Raw genomic sequence first — 17,691 nt, forward strand, 5'->3', positions numbered from 1 at the left:
ATATTTCTAAATCGAATATATTGAATTAAGTATTTCACCAGTCAGCCTAAAGCCTCTGCTGCTAGCGTTGTGTTTTGTGGTCTATATAATAATAGTAAGCTTTTTATAAAATAATATAAAATAAATAAATAAATTTCTAAGATTCATAATTAAATTACTAAAATCTTAATCACGAGACTGAAACATGGTACATAAGAATTTGGTACAAGAACTTTTATCCATTTACATACTGCTCAAGAACAATTATCCTTTTTCTTTATTGGCGCTGTAACCGCCTAAACGATTTTGGCCGAGTCCAAAACAGTACGTTTCTCTTCTGAAACCAAGTCCTTCTCCATCTGGTCTTTCCAACGCAGAGGAGACCTTCCTCTTCCTCTATTACCAGCATCATGGCCCGCGTTGAATACTTTCAGAGCAGGAGCATTTCTTTCCATTCGAACGACATGGCCAAGCTAGCGGAGCCGCTGAATTTAAATTTGCTGCACTATGGCCCCGATTATGATTCACAACTTTCAAGATAGTTGAGTTGTAAGTTGTAAGTTGGTATTGTGGGACACAACTCAACTCAACTTCGAAAATGTAGTTGTCTAGCACTAGCATCCTCGGGCTCATCGGTAAAACATAATTCGTAACTGATTTAAATTTTTTTGCTTTTCATTATTTTAACATCATAAAAATAAAATTATATTATGAAAATAACAAAATTTCTATCGAATTTACGACTTTTTCAATGGCAGTTGTGAACGGCAATAGCAATAAATAATTGAGTTGTGTACGAGTTGAGTTGTCTCAGACACAACTCAACTAAGTTGAGTTGTGAACCATAATAGGGACCTATGTCTATGTCCTTGTAAAGTTCATACAGCTCATCGTAAAATCGTCTGCGGTATTCGCCATCGCCAACGCGTAAAGGTTCGTAAATCTTTCGCAGAATCTTTCTCTCTGAAATTCCAAGAGCCGCTTCATCAAATGTTTTCATTGTCCATGCCTCCGCGCCATACACAACATAATATCCAGTGGGAGTCCGATAATGAAAAGTTAGTCCTAGTTGAGGATTTTGAGTTTCTGTTGGCGTGAAATAAGTTGCTGCGAGAAATGGGTATACGTTGCCGGCATGAATGGATTTATTATAGGGCCAAGAGCCGTTATGCCTAAAAGTTTATGGAGAAATTATAGCCTATTACAATATAAAAAATCAGTCTGTCAAACGTTAAACCTCGTCATAGTTATTTAAGCAGATCGAATAAGGTTTTGGTTTTATTGTATTTTGAAAACACATATTTGTTTACATATAAAAATGTTTTATTTATAACAGCAAATCACATACTGTGGGTACAATCGATTTTACAGGAAATATGTATGTACATACATATGCGATCAACTAATTAGCAACGGAACTCAAAATTATATTGTTTGAAAATTATGTTTATTTATTTATTTTTAATAAATTTCCATTCAAAATATAAGTCAATCAAAGTTTAAAAGCTCGCACAATTAGAAATTTTTTGTGGAGGGTGTTGCGCATTTTCTTCCATATAACACATGATCAACCAAAAAATTCTAAAATATCGATGGTAATTTTTAACGACTTGAAACTGAATGGGTTACAAAACTGCACACCCCAGAGTTTTCTAAATATTCTAATTAAAATTTTTGAAATTTTGATGACAATTTTTTGAAGTTTGATTATTTATTTATTTTTTTGTTTTACAATTTGTCCAAGCTTTTAAACTTTTATTTTTTCGCCTCCTGTTATAGATTCAATTATATTTTAAATGAAAATTATTAAAAATAAATAAATAAACATAATTTGCAAACAATATCACTTTGAATTTCGTTGCTAATTAGTTGATCGCATTTGTATGTATGAATAGACATTATAATGTCTTATATATATATATTGAATTTAAAGCGAACACAACTGGAACCGTATATGCAAATTTCCGAGATGAAACAACAATAGAAGTTATTAAAACAAAATATATTTCCATGTGGAAATATACATAAGTATGTATGCATTTGTTAATGTATTATACGGTGAATAAGCGAGCGCATTCACGATACAATGTGACCCAGATCTATATCTGTCAAAGGACTGTCATGGGGAATTTTTATGCTGTTATAAGAGCAACAATAATAAATGTATGTGCATATGTACGTATGCAGCAATATTAGCTCTGATCCAGTACTCCATGAACTTACAGGATTTTACACGAACTTGCAGGAAAAATGTTCCCTTACTCCAAAATCCTGTAAATGAGAGCGACTTTTGGAGAGTTGTGTAGAGAATGAAGTTGCAAGATTTTACCCGAACTTTTTCTTCTGGTAAAATCATTAAAAGTGTCAAGCAATCACTGGTTAGCGTTTTTACAGGAAAAATGTTTTTTTTTGTTCCCGTACTTTTTGTTGTTACTCACTTTTTACTCTCACTTCAGAGAGTAATTTTGCTGTTTGACAGATTTACAGGATTTTTCAGGAAAAGTATTGGATCAGAGCTAATATGTATAGAGGTGATCATAGTAGCGCAAATACGAAAAGAACAAACGTCCAGATTGTGCATTGATGTTTTTTAAGGTATATGTATTTATACATGCAAATAAGCAAAGAAAAACACAATTTTGATTTAGGCATTGTTGTACTAGGATTATACATATGCATAATTAATTTTAAATTTAACGTAAGATTCTGTCAAACGTAATTACATAATTGGCTTAAGGCAACATATGTTATCCATAAACAAGTACATAAGTTCTAGTCCATGATGCGGTAGTATGAATATGCCCATAAGCATAATAATATTGTTAATTTTGTAGTTACATTAAACACCACAGTTTTGTGGCAAAGCATATAAAAACATAAACTAAAGCTATTACAAATTAAAACTCAAAATTAAACTTGAATTCATTTTAATGATTGGCGACATAATGATATTTGTAATTGCGCTTTTCCTTACGAATACACATATACATGTTGAATATGTATGCGCATATTTGTGTGAGCTCAATGCGATAGTTGAATCTAAATTAAACACTTTACTTTTCACCAAATTTAATTGGAAAATCAAACTGAAACATAATAGAAAGGCATTAAGCGAAAGAGCAGTAAATTACTTATAGATATATCTAAACTTTTAACGTATGTGTGTATATATATATTTAGTTATGTAAAGATGGGTTGTGATTGTGAATATATATATATATATATATATATATATAAGTAAGTTATACGTGGATGCGCACATTTTTTAACCAAGCACTTCAACTTAAATTTCTTTTATTATTTTGAGCAAACTAGTATAGTTCAAGGAAATACATATGTATAAGTTAATTATGTATCGATAGTTGTATGCCTTAAATTTGGGAACGCAAGCGTGGGCGTGGTAAATCGCCAAACACCGCTTCGCCATGTACGCTCTTAGCCAGCGCTTTGATGCTCGCAGCAATATCGACAGTGTTGTCCAGATCCTAACAAAAACGATAGAGAGCATAGCAACAGTGTCAGTGCGAGAAATAATTTATAAAATATATGCATTCAATAAACCTACATCTTCTTCCAGTATATTCACATAGGAGCGCCCGGCAGTCATTGGTGAATTTGCTATTTCAATTGGTAGACTTTTGGCAAAGTTCATGACATCGGCAGCACTGGCGGCGCCTGGGCGCTGCTGTCCGGCATTCATGGGACGTGAACCCATCGGTATGGGCAGTGTACTATCCAAATCAAGAGCAACTGAAAACATAAGACAGAGAAATATACAGTGTCTCAAACAAATGACCATAAAAATAAACAAATAAAAATAATGTTCAAGTTTGTAACAAAGCAAAACCTACCTTCTGCCTCGGCGGCATCATCTTCACTTTCGTCCACGTCGCTCATATCCCGGCCGTGATAGTGATGATGTTGTGAGTAATTATTCATTAGTCTTTGCTGCTGCTGCTGTTGATATGGCAGTTTTTGTGACAAGTTCGACACCATGGCACCGAATGGCGAGGTGCTGCCTACGTTCGAAGAGCTTCCACCACTATCAATGCCCTCCAACTCGAAGAGGCAATCATCTGCCAATTCGACTGTTGGTGTTGGGAATTGTTGTTGGAACGAGTTAGCGGCAATACGTACAAACTGTTGATGTGACATTGAGGATTGTTGTTGTTGCTGCTGCTGTTGCTGCGGTCGGAAGGTGGGACTGTTACCCACGCTCATCGGTGTGGCTTCTGGCGTCGCCGGTGGTGTATCGAAGTGGGACAACCGACGATTGAGGCTGCTGCTGCCGACAATTGCCGTGGCCAATACTGAGGTTGTCGCTGCTGGTGTGACTGCTGTTGTTGAGCCAGCAGTACCCTGAGTATTCGCTGTATCCATGGCACTAGCTGTGGTGGGCGCCGTTGTGGTCAACGGCAGTGAGAGCATGTGAAGGCCATTCGTAGTGGGGTTGGGTGTAGTGGGCGTCGACGGTGTCGTAACGGTCGTCATATCTCGACGATTGCTAATTGTGTTGCGACGACGCCCAGCATAACTGCCACCGCCAATCACCTCCAATGCTGGGGGCGTACGATCCAAAAACTCGATCGCCTGTTGCTCAGGCACACGTTGAATTAAGCGTCCCAGTAACGCATATTCCTGCTCAGACTTTTCACGGAAGCTCTTCAACAAAGCAAACTGTTGCTCTGTGTACCGTTGAATTCGTTCATCAGTTTCTGCTATTTCACGTTTAAGTCGCTGCTGCAAATTTTGTTGCAGTTGCCGTAAACGTAGCTGTTTCATGTCCTGCGGCATAGATGGCGTGGCTGCCGATAATGAACCGACTGAGAAATTTGACAATGGACCAGTAGGCGCCTGCTCCAATTGCAATTGTGGATGATCCATTATGAGCAGACCGAATGTATCGGAAAACGATTTATCAGCACGCCTAAGTGCCAACTCCTCGTTGTTTGTCAGGAGCGAACAATTGATGAGGAATTGCGGTGGGTTAATAGTGAGTGGCGCAGGTGTGCTGTTTGCACCTACAGGTAACGGTGGCGTTGGAAGGCGCTTGGCACAAAGAGCCGCATTACAATTGATGCAAATGCTCAGCTGCCATGAATGGATTTGTGGATGATCTTGCCCAGTTGGCACCTCTAACGTTATGCTATAGACCAGATCGCGCTGACTCAGCGTATGAATGTTGAGATCAGTAATAGGTCCAATGGCCTGGAAGACAAAATTAAAATAGGTTAAAAGGTGTATGACCTTAATTTAAAAAAAAGCATAGTTTTTAAATAATTCTGACATTTTATTTAAAAGAAAAAAATAAGAAATTATGAGAGGATTTGAATTTTAACCAATACATATATTTAATTTCAAGAAAATGCGTGGCATTTTCCGGTTACAGGACGGAAAAACCACTTGGATCACTACGGAGATCGGTACAAATTTGCGATCTAAGCTGGTGTTCGTCAAAATGGAGCTAGAGAAAGATAAGTATATACAGGAAAGAAGCTGCCTCAACAAGGCTTCATTTAAATTTGGGCTGCCATAAAAGAAGAAATAAATTGGGGCTCACATTTTTGTTTAGCCTGCAGATCAAGCGAGGTATAACAACAGCTGCTTTGGGCTCGGTAGGCAATTAAAAAGCTTGAAAGCAGTATTTATTTAAATGAACAAGTTCACAAATACATAATACCCTGTGAAGACATGTGCATAAAAAAAAAAATAAATTGCAAAATAACCACATCAAATAAGGTACATACTAATAAAATTTGACCGATCGCATTGCCAATATGTATGTTGGAAGGCCATTTTCTTAATCAAACATACATAAATACAAACACGGTAAAAATAAAAAAAGCATGCTTCTTCCTAACATGCTCGTGTAGAATATCACAAACTAAGCTTTTCACATGCATAGATATGTAAGTACATTAGGGCGGGTCAATTTGTATGGGAGATTTTTCCGACTATGAGCCTATAGCACAGAAGTATTATACGTGTAATTCTAAAATTGATTTGGAATTTATTGCGAAAATAGTTTTCTTAGCATTTTGCTGTAGAGTTGTAAAGATGTGCTTAAATTTTGTATCAAAACATGGTATAAGGGTTTTCTTTTGGTGAGGAATCCATTTTTCAACTTGTTTTATCTTAGAATTTCCACCAGAGAGTGCAACAGTGACAATTTTCACATTTTCTTCGCAACCTATTTCACAATTTGGCGAACTCCAAATTGATTTTAGACCCATAATTTCTTCGGCAAATTTGCTTAGAATTAGACGTAAAATCCTCCTATGCTATATGCGCAAAGTAAAAAAAAAATGACCCGTCCTAATGTGCATACATACATACATACACATGGATTTACTTACTGAATAGTAAATATGATAAAAATTATAGCACGCGTTCGCCGCCTGACAGACATCGTCGTCTGTGGCTACTTTAACCACACAATACATATCGTTGTATTCTATAAGAGCATAAAATTAAACGACATGGATAATGTGCACAGCAAGTGATCGGTGTCGGTTTGAATTTTAGAAGCAACATACCGGCATGTTAATTTGCCACTCGTCGTACAATTGATAGATCAGTAGATGGAGGCATTGCTGAATGTATAATGGCTCACCATTCGTAGAAGGTCCTGCTTTTGCGAAAAAAAACCTGAAGCAGGTTCTCCTTTACCTCCTTATGTTATTGTAAAGTTATTCTAAGCAAAGAGTTTTTAGGCGCGCAAAAAAGCGAAAGTCTGACGTCGCAAGTTCAGACAATTACAGTGACAATGCATACCATACCAGCGCCAATCATTTTGACGGGACGCCGAAGAGCTCAAAAACCACTACACGCTTGCAATTCCACACAATACCACAATACACAATAACCTTTCTTTGATGAAGTTATGTTTAAGCAGGGATCAAACGATTTGTATATTTGTGCAGATTTTCGATATATTTTGGCAGTCTGGAAATTCTTTCATTAAGCTTAAATTTCTAATCAACACTACACTGTGACTGCCAAAATGTACAAATCGTGTGATCTCTGCTTTAGAAGTCGTTCTCGGAGCGTTTGCCTTCCATATCGTTGTTAAGAAGGCGAGATCCCGTATTGCCAATTATCCGAAATTATTGCAAACTATAACATTTTTTCGTTCTCGTACCACAAAAACTTGCAAAGAACGGAAATTATGGGGGCAAAATGACATTTAATTTTTAGAGGAAGCTGCAAATTTCTGCTAGAAAAAAATTTACATGCGAATCAGTTGATCCCAAACATTTCTTCGTGAATAAACAAAAAATAAAATAGAGCTTTGTGATGGATTATATTTTATAGCAATATGCTAGATATATTTTTATATAACTTTATGCTTTCATTTTTTTTTTTAATTATGAATATTAAATAAACAAAAGAAAAACTGCCAATACTGAGGATCAAGAGGGGGCGCTATTCAAGTGGCCATCGCTGTAAAGTTCATAATGTATAAATTTAATTTATTGGCAAAAAATACCGACCGCTTATTGTTGAAATAAGTGAAGTAAAATATCTAAATATTAGAGGTTAATAAATGATCAACATTTCCCTACAAAAAGATTTAATTCGCTATTCTCCATACGTATGTACATAGTATGTACGAGTATGCACATACGTACATACATTTGGATTTACATACAAATGCTTAATTTCTATTTTGAGGGATACACGCGCGCACAAGTATCCGCCTGCTGGCGCAACAATTGTTTACATTTTAATAGACAAATAGCGTCAAAACAGGTTTTTTGTTTTTGGTATTGTCATTTGCATACATAAATAGCACTAGTTTTGGTTTTGATTTCAAAGTGCCCGAGAAGCAGCAGAACTTGTGTCGTCCCAAAGTCGTCCGTCCAATGGTCAATCTAATTCATAACCCAGTAATTGAACAGATAAAATGTGATCAAAACTACATATATGATAAAAGATGAAAATGTAGTGCAGCAAATATAAATTTTATGAAAGTTAAGGCAGGAATAGTGATAGAACTTTTTAGAAAAGTATCGATACTAGTACTCATTTAGAATACTCTAAAGAAGAATCGATGTCAGTACTCATATTTGCAAAAAAGTATCGATAATACTCGTACTTTCAGGTATTTCTAGAGCAAACGCGAAAAGTGAAGAAAAATCAGATTGCTTTGCTTTCCTATTTGTAAATTGAATAGCCATAGCTTTTAAAAGTTGAAATCTGATGAAACAAACAAGCATTTCTAAAGGAGTTTTTGAAGTAAACTTGCAATCAGTTTACTTCTACAAGCTTGAAATAAATGTTTATAGCAAAAAGTTTATTGGAAGATTTAAATTTTATAAGTGTTTGACGCTTATATCTATAAATCATTTTACTTTGAAAATGAAATGGAAATATAGAAAGCGAGAAATAAATGAGGACGTGAGAGCAGAATTGGCCTAACCCAAAATTATCAGGCATGTTCTGAAATTCGAAAATTTGAAATCGACTCGATTTCAAAAATTTTTTTGATGGTTTTTAATCCAAAAATTTCTAAGTCTCGCATTAAGATGATTTATTTCATATCGCTGTTGCTTCTTTTATGGTTTTCAATTAGAATATTCACTCTTTTCGTCAGATATAATTAAAAAATTTTTGGCAAATCGAGTCGATTTCAAAGTTTCGAATTTCAGAACATACCTGTATGATTTTGGTATTTTTCTATTTAAAATAGTCACACATTGAACATCTTAAAAACAAAAGTAGCCAATTCCTTAATTTAAAGTATAAAGGTACATATTGAACCATTAAATTAAGATATATACGACCTTTATTTGAAAATTTATCACTTAAGAAGGTACAAAAGAAAAAAATGTGGTGAGCCCCATTCTCTGAAAGAAAGATAAGCTCTTTTCCATAAAATTTTTTTGAATGGGTTGGACTCCGAAAAAAAAAAAAAATAAATAAAAAATAAAAAAAAAATACATTGGATATTGAATGCTGCGTTATGCTGGAGAAGCCGATCGATCCGAAAACCACCCTCTTACACAATTCATTATGGAAGGTCAGGCAAGAATTCGTTTTCTAATTATTAAAGAATTTTTACTATCACTTGCAAAAACAGGAAGAAGAAGGTCAAAAACCAATTGGCTTTGTTTATTACTACGTTTACGCTGCGTTTCTACTCAGTTATACTCAACGCGGGTATTTTTTTTCCGGTAATTTTTTTTTAAAATTTTGACAAAAACATTATTTTAGTTGGGTTTCATCCTCTCCTCAAAGGTTACTTATTTTTAGAAAAAAATCACGCGCCTAATGTACATACATACGTACACATATGTATATGTAGTTTGTATGAAATAAAATTTTTAACGTCAGCAAAAATAAATAAAAATGATCAAAAATCAATGCAAATTCCTAATTTCTGGAGAGTTGGCATGCGGTATGACACAAAAAGGGTGTTCTGAATAGCTTTTAAATAGTTCTAGAGTTCTTCAAAAGCAAAAAAAGTTCTGGACGTTTTGACAAAAAAAAAATTGTATGCCAGATTCATGCAGGATTTTGCATGCGGCAAAAGTCAAATAAAAAACTATTCTGAGTAGCTTTTTGAATAGTTATTTATGGAATTTTTTTTTCGAAAAATTTTAAGTCAAAATTTAAAAAAAAAAAAAAATTAAAACCGTTCTCGAGTAGCTTTTCAGTAGTTACAATGTTGCTGAAAAATAGAAAAAAAGTTCTGCAACAAACCAATTTTTCAAAAAAGTCGAAAAAGTTGAATGTTTGAAAAGAAACTGTTCTGAGTACCCATTCAGTAGTTCTAGAGTTCCTGGAAAGAAAAAACAAAACTGCTTACCAAAAACCATAGTAAAACTTCTGAATAGGAAGTTTTAAATTTTGGTGGACTTTTATTGAATTTTTGAAATCGCCATTTATGTATAAGTTATATAATGAGGTATACTTTTATAAAAAACTAATGAACATTAAACAAATAAAAGAAAAATAATAAAAACTGGTTAAAATGCTGAGTTGCTATTTTCTACCGGCACTGTATGTATATGTAAATACATATGTATGTATGTATATCATTAAGCTACATGCAGCCTCGGCAAATGAAATATTTGCTATTCTATTTAAATTTTGACGATGCGAATTGCGAGCGTAATCACAAAACAGACTCTAACTAATTTTATTTTGAGGAATAGAACTAGAAATGCTTGCTGATCACGCAGGCAGGCGCTGCTTGTTTGAATTTGGTGCGCGGTTTTCAAATTGAATTAAAACAAAATAAATTATTGTGCCCATTGCGGGTGTTGGCCACTTGTACATAAATATATACATACCCTGCAGGAAATCATTCTAACTATAAGTTAATTTGAAGGTAGTCCCATATTCAAACTCCGTCAGACATATGTAACTGCAAAATGATAATAACGACTGTTCTTCAAATCGTACGATTTGAAATCGGTGCGATTTGCTAAATATTTTTCAATATTTTTAATGAAAGTAATAAATTTTTTTAAATCGAAAATGGCAAAAACACATACAGTGTTATCTGGCTGGAGTGAACACCCGATGCTACGAACACCTCGAAAGAGTGAACATAAAATTTTTCCATTGAGTACTCTATAGAGTGAACAATTTTGTGTCTTTGTAGAGTGAACAAAATTTAAAACCAATTCCTTCCAAATTCAAAACTGTAACGACAAATTTAATAACAAAAAGGTTAATCCCTTCGCCAGGCCGATCCTGTAAATCCCCGTATCAGGGATCTCAACTCGGAGATTCGGCAACTAGTGAACGTACATAAGCGGAAGAAGTGGGAAGACCATCTGAAGACCTGTAACTTCGCCTCTGGTGTGAGCAAGCTTTGGTCAACCATGAGGTGATTGTCCACCAGGGAAACCGTCCAACAAAGGAGAGTCTTCTCGCCCGATAGCTATAAAGAACTATTCAAGTAACGCTACTAGAAGACAAACGGTGGGCTGCGAAATACCTGAGTGGTCGTCAGTGATCTTTAGAGACAAATCGAGCAAACCTAGGAAAATATGCTGACGATTGCTCGATAATGGTTATTTCACCGAGCTTTCTCGCTTCCTCACTGCACGGAGCCTAACCCTCTCCCCTAAGACAAAGAGCAAAGAAACGTTGCTGGCAACGTACAAGGCAATTGGCCGCCCGGTTCTGAACTATGCAACGCCTGTGCGGTTATCGGGGACTAGTAGGACGCAGTGGATAAAACTGCAGACTTGCCAAAACACGGCACTCAGACAGCGACAGGATGCCTTCTGATGTTGCCGAAACATCACCTGCGCAACGAGGCCAATATGCTCCCGATTAAGGAGCATAACACAATGCTCTGCAAGCAATTCCTAGTAGGGTGTCACCGTGTTAGGCACCCGAACAGACATCTGCTTGCGGAAGAACCCTCGCGACGGCACGTCAGAAGGCATCTTTATGAACTGACAGACGAAGTCCGGGGGTTCAAAAAACTATCTCTGGACCCAAAAGCCTACCGACAGTTATATAGACTCTCGATCTGTGTATGCCGTTCTGGGCACGCAACCACCAGACGTGGACGAGACAGAGCTTCGTCTGCCTCGGGAGACTCGAACCCCACAGCCCAACTTCGATCTGGCTACTGCAGCAGGCTGAACTCATACTTGAGCAGAATAAATGCAGATGTGCCAAATGAATTCCCAGCATTCGGAGAGAGGCCCCATGACTCGCAGCAACTCTGCGCATGCCCACTAAACCCCACCCTGCTAACGCCTCTGGCCTTATGGACAGACCCCATCAAGGCTGCACGCTTCCAGGGTCTACCGCTAATAGAGCTTGACGACAACGATAGAACAACAACAGGAAACATGTGTTGGCATTAGCTAAGGGAAAAGACGACATTTCAGAGTTCTTAAAAATTTTACTTCAAAAGACGTACTGCGCAATAAAATTGATTTTAAAGGACAAAAAACTCAATCTGGATATAGTGAACAATCTGCATTTTATGAACTGGTCTTTCATTAATTAGTTCACTCGACTCAGATAGCACTGTATATGTCAAATCCATCGATTCAGTGCAAAATTTAGTCGCGTTTGTTTAGAAATCTCCAAAAAATTTACGATTTGCCGAACATGTCTGAATATAAAATTTCGATCCTCCTTTTATTTGTCCTTAATACGAAAAAGTATTTGTGAAGTGCAGTATGTACATATGTACATACATATATGTATAAATAAGTACATTTGCACACATGTGCAATGCATGTTTATTAAAGTGGTCCAAAAATGTATGTAAAAAAAAAATAGGTCGGATTTTTAATGCCGCCCCCCCCTAGGATTGTTTTATATCGAAAAAAAAAACCCCTATTTTTTATTTTGAAAAAAAAAAAAAAAAAAAATAGGGAGTGCTCAAAGCGCTCAAAGTTTTCCATGTATTTTATATGGGGAAAAACAACTTTTCGTAGAAATAGTGTAGAATTCTTGAAAATCAACAGTTATCTTCAGGAGATTCCCAGTAATAATACGCAATTGTCTGTTTAACAATTTTTCATAGTAACTATATTTTATAGGTCCTCCAAAACCCCTAGAAAATGCGATGGAAAAATCTTTAATCATAAAAAATGGTTAAATAAACAATTGGATATTAATACTGGAAGTCTCCTGAAGAGAACCACAGTTTTCCGATTGAAAAATATTGATTTTTAAGAGTTTTATACCATTTCTACGAAAAATGGTTTTTTCTCCATATAAAATACATGGAAAACTTTGAGCGCTTTGAGCACCCCCTAAATATTTTTTGATTTCAAAATAAAAAAATAGGGGTATATTTCTTTCGATATAGAACAATCCTAGGGGGTGCCGGCATTAAAATTCCAACTTAATTTTTTTGGACCACTCTAATGTTTATGCATGTGTATCCATGCATACTTATGTTTGGCATACTGACGCTTATACACCGTCTGCGATTTTATGATGTTTCGAACCACAATAACGCTTGTATTTATTGACAAAAATTGCGTGACATACATATTTATGTATGCGTCCATATTAACATTTTTTATTTAATGTTAAAAAATTATAAGGAAGTAAAATTTTGCACAACTGAGATAACTTTTTTTTCTAAAATAAATTTAAAAACATATTTAATTTTAAGTGGTTTGGACATTTATGACCTGATACAAATGGCAAGAGATGATAATTTTATTATTAAATTATATTTTACACTTTTAAAGGCAAATACGTAAAATTAAATAGTTATTACTCATGAATTTATGAGGTACTGTTATACAAAATAACATTGGGACATATTCATTGTCGAAATAAAGTCGACTCTAAAGTTAGTGGTAGTTTTTTTTTGACAATTATTCCATTGGGAAGATATGTCAAAAAGTATGTGTGGACTTAATTGTGACTATGAATATACCTAATTATGTTGGCATGATTAACCTCACCAGCTAAGCAATAACGTACAAACATGCAAACATATGTATGTATGTACGTTGCATGATAGAAATTTGCCATAACAAAGTTGCATGCACTCATGCAAAAATACTAGGGTGAATGATTCGGTTTCTCAAAACCGGTTTTTTTTTTAAATATTTTTAGGCGGTTCTTTTGAAATCTTGACTTTTCGAATGCCGATTAAACCGTATTTTTACAATCGAATAAGTAAGGCTTTCACCTAAATAGTTTCTTTATAATACCAGAATCTGAAAATTCTAAATATTTATTTAATTGAAAATGGAAATAGCGAATTTCTATTTATATTTTATACATGAATATTGAAAATTATCTTAAAAACAAAAAGACTAACCGAGCGAAGATCTATCTCTGTTATTTTTGTTGCAGCAACTTAGTAAACTATGGGAAGCGACTACATGTTGTCTTCATTTCCATCTAATGGCCGACTTAAGAAAAGAGCAGATCCCATGCGAGTGGGCATGTGGATATGTAGGTGGTTTGTCGTCGGGGCATTTTATTAGAATTGGACTCAACAGCTTAGCCTGCTACATTATTCAGAAAGGAGTTGTGTCAAAGTATCGAGAGCTTCACGAAACAACTCGAGCTCTTCGTCTGCGTTAGGTGGCGTTGGTAGTCGATGATGGAATTCAAGCGACGGGTGTTGACGAGAGTGTCTGTCTGTAATACATATACTATATTTGTATAGTCGGTCTGTGTTTTATTTGTAATCCAAAATACTTCGAACTTCTTTTGCTTTATTGATTTCAATTTAACTATCACAGTTACTATGGCGAAAACAGATAAAAAATAACACCTTTATTCGGATTCTTCTTAGTTTGAAAATTGGAACGCGGGTTTGTACAAACTGCCAGTCGAAAACCGGAATAAAGTGCTAATAATCGTACACCCTAATACACCTAAATACACATACTCTGCATGTAGTATGTGTCTATGTGTGAAAAAGCATTGTACGCTTTGCTTGCATATTTCAACTTTAAATTATACATTAATTAAAAATGTCAGCAAACTAAGGGCACTTTGCGTAGATGCGATGTGCATAAATATGGACACGATGTGTTGGGATTAGCGAATAATTAAGAAGTATGCTGCGATACAAAAACATTGTAAAATGTAAAAATAAGACATCTTATTGCGTTTTAATTTCTACAAAAAATTGTACCCTTTCATTGCCTTCTTTTTAATATTTGTGCAAAGAGGACAATGTAACATTTTTCGGTAGAAATGAAAACTGAAGATGCTTCAAATCAAAAATTGTAATTAGCATGCTCAACATAGGAGGAAACTTTCTCTTGATTGCAAAAACCTACGAAATTGAATCGAAAGAGCAGAGATACCAGATAATTGAAAAGCAGATAGCTTTCTGGATGAATAAAAAACACTCTACAACTCGCTTGCCCTACCCCTTCATACATGGGCCTATACATCGAAGATATAACGATAAATGTAAAAAAAACCACCTCTACTTTCGGCCAAAAAAAATTTTGTTTCGAAATTGCCTTGCATTTAGACTCAGGGGTCAACGGCGATTATTTTCCCCCGCTACGGTGCAATGGGCATAGTCAAACGCACACAATTTCGGTGTTTGATCTGTCTTAGACAGATAATGAAACTCCGATGAACTGGCACTCCCGTATCGGCGTTTGTGGATAGACAACGAAAGCGATGGTGGCCCCAAATATGGTGCAAGGACGCAGAACAGAAATATTTGTCTACACTTGCTATGAATAACTGGCAGAACTTTGCAAAGGCTAAACTTCGAAGAGCCAGGGGCGCGGTTGATGTTTTATTTGTCAGAACACTTCTGGCAAACAAATGGTTGTGTATTAACTATAATTTAACGTTTTATGTACGAACGTGCGACCGCGTTCACTTCGATCCAGTTTCTTTAGGATTTTTTTGGACCAACGTCCATCTATCTCAGTTTTCGAGTTATCCGACTGAAATTTGGTAAGCGGGTATCGCAAAAAAATATAGAAAAAAGGCTTTTTCTTAAGAGCGTTCTCCCATCAGGGAAATGGCAAACCTCCGAGTGTATTTCTGCCATGTAAAACCGCGGAGTCGGTGTAAAACTGAAGGTCCCTCTTCTTTGTGTAACAACTTTAAGGCGCACGCCATAAATCAGAGGAGAAGCGCCGCCAAACACTACCATATGTGTAAGCGCTAATTTATTATTACTATTATTATTACATACAGTGACTCAAACAAATGACCACGCGTTGATTTTTTTTTTAATGTTCGTAATTTTTTCCGAGCTAATTGTTTTTTTGTTTTGTTTTTGTAATTCATTTATAAAAATACTATTTTTCCGTTTTTTATATAAAATTTACATATCACTAAATAAAAACGGTTAGAAATAAAATAGGTAGCTAAATATTGTAGAAAAGGTAACATAGGAGGATAGTATCGCTTTCTTAATGCTGAAAAACGAATCAGATATATCAAATGTGCTGTAGTGAGAGTTAAAATCCTGGCATAAGCAACGGAGTGGCTCGTGTATTTCGAAATTAGTTTTACAAGTTTTCAAAAATAGGGAACAAAAGTGTCTTGATACAAGAGAGGGAACATTAAAGCTAACTTTACCCAGAAGAAACGGACTTGAAATTGAGCTTGTCAGTAATTTAACTATTAAAATTTTACCAAGCTTTTCCCTGCGACTGACAAGTGTAGAGAGATTAATAAGTTTTAATCGGCTGGAGGGTTATATTGAGAATCCCAACGGAAATTTTTTAAAGCAAAAAGTAGGAATTGTTTTTGAATTGACTCTACCTTGTCTGAGTAAATTTGATACCTTGGATTCCAAACCACCGAACCATATGCCAGAATCGGTCTAACTAATGTTGTAATGTCGGTAGGTTGCGATGCACTGAACTATGTAAAGCCAAGGAAAAAAAATTTATATGCACTATTTATATATAATAGAGTAATAAATTAAAGTTTTCAAATATGCATAATTACCCTCCAGTACTGCTGGAGTCAATCGCTACTTTTGAACAGCTACTGTACCGACTCCTAGGTAAGTAGCTACTCTATTAACCCGTGGTAGTGCACATGGTAGTGCAGAGTCGAACCAGTCGTAAGCAGGATAGCGAAAAACTACGATGGAGGGCGCCCATAAATCACGCAAGTGACTACTTTAGTAACTCCCGGTAGTGCAGAGAGAGCCGATGGTGACTACCGCCTAGAACATTGCCTTATAAAAGTAATCGCTAAAATACACCGCAACCGAGCGACTAGGTAATTGACGGAGTTTATCAAGTAGCTACCGATTCAGCAGTCCTGTAGTCGCTCCCCCGTACTGCAGGGTATGAACAACATTTGCGGTACATACACACATATGTATATACGTACATCATTTACATGCAACAGTTAACTGCCACAACAAAACAAAAAGTCATTGTACGCTACATTAAAAAACAGACAGCAACAAAAATAGCTGCGGCAATAGCAATGAAAATGTAGCCGTGTGTCTTGTTGTGCCGGATGACTAAATGCAACAGTGTGCACGCATGAAAACAATTTATATGTACATATATAAATAGTTGCATTTACCCAGCAAAAAAACAAACGGCAATCGCTTTTAGTAGTAACGTGTTCTAGAACTCTATTTTTTTCGCTTCTTTCAGGAGTTGCCGGTAATGCATATTTAGAATGTTTTACATTATTTTAATAATTTCGCTGCTTTGATTCATTACGGGAATGCAAAGTAGAATGCTTCACCATAGTCTGCTGAAAAATAAATTGAAAATAAAAAATCTTTACTACCGTTACTGTGTTACTGTGGAAAATTCCATCACATAAAAATTATAGGACTGTTCAGGATGTTGTGGAAATGGTCATGGACTTGCATTTGCACATTTTATGCCTGCTGCCATGGCATCCGTGTGCAATTTATTGTTGCGAATTTACCAGTGCAACGAATATGCAATTGCATGAGCATATGCACAAGATCCTGAACAGCGCTTGTTTTGCTTCGATTAATTTACAGCGCAGTTGAAGTCAGTGAATGAAGTAAAGTACATGAGTGAGGAAGTACAATTTTGAGTTTAATTAAATATGTATGTATGGACATTAGTAAAATCTAAATACCTAAATATATACATACATAAGTATGTATAATAACTGATTTATAAAAATTTTAATTAATTTTAATCTTTTAAATAAGACAATCTGTATTTTCTGTTTTCAATTTAATATAAATAAGTATGTACTTATCTAGGGATTCTTCGCTCGCTTCTCTAGATTCTGTTTATCCATGCGTTCTCCCATCGTTCGAAG

At 35.5% G+C, this 17,691-nt stretch overlaps 1 protein-coding gene across 2 annotated transcripts in view; it reads right to left on the reverse strand.

Moving 5' to 3' along the window:
* Positions 1-3,256: 3,256 nt before the first annotated feature.
* Positions 3,257-17,691, reverse strand: part of Opbp (Optix-binding protein) — a 57,260-nt gene continuing 42,825 nt past the window's right edge. The window contains exons 2-4 of one of the 2 annotated variants that reach the window (XM_017612880.1): positions 3,831-5,187; positions 3,545-3,729; positions 3,257-3,464 (exon numbers count right to left, since the gene is read on the reverse strand). In XM_017612880.1, coding sequence (XP_017468369.1) covers positions 3,351-3,464; positions 3,545-3,729; positions 3,831-5,187 — 1,656 coding nt within the window. In that variant the 3' untranslated portion in view covers positions 3,257-3,350. Of the gene's footprint in view, positions 3,465-3,544; positions 3,730-3,830; positions 5,188-17,691 lie in introns of those variants that run through there. The other variant, XM_017612879.1, reaches the window with a different exon arrangement.

Source organism: Rhagoletis zephyria, unplaced genomic scaffold (genome assembly GCF_001687245.7).
Source record: "Rhagoletis zephyria isolate East Lansing unplaced genomic scaffold, Rhagoletis_zephyria_1.1 Rzeph_scaffold_00584, whole genome shotgun sequence".
Classification (NCBI taxonomy): Eukaryota; Metazoa; Arthropoda; class Insecta; order Diptera; family Tephritidae; genus Rhagoletis; species Rhagoletis zephyria.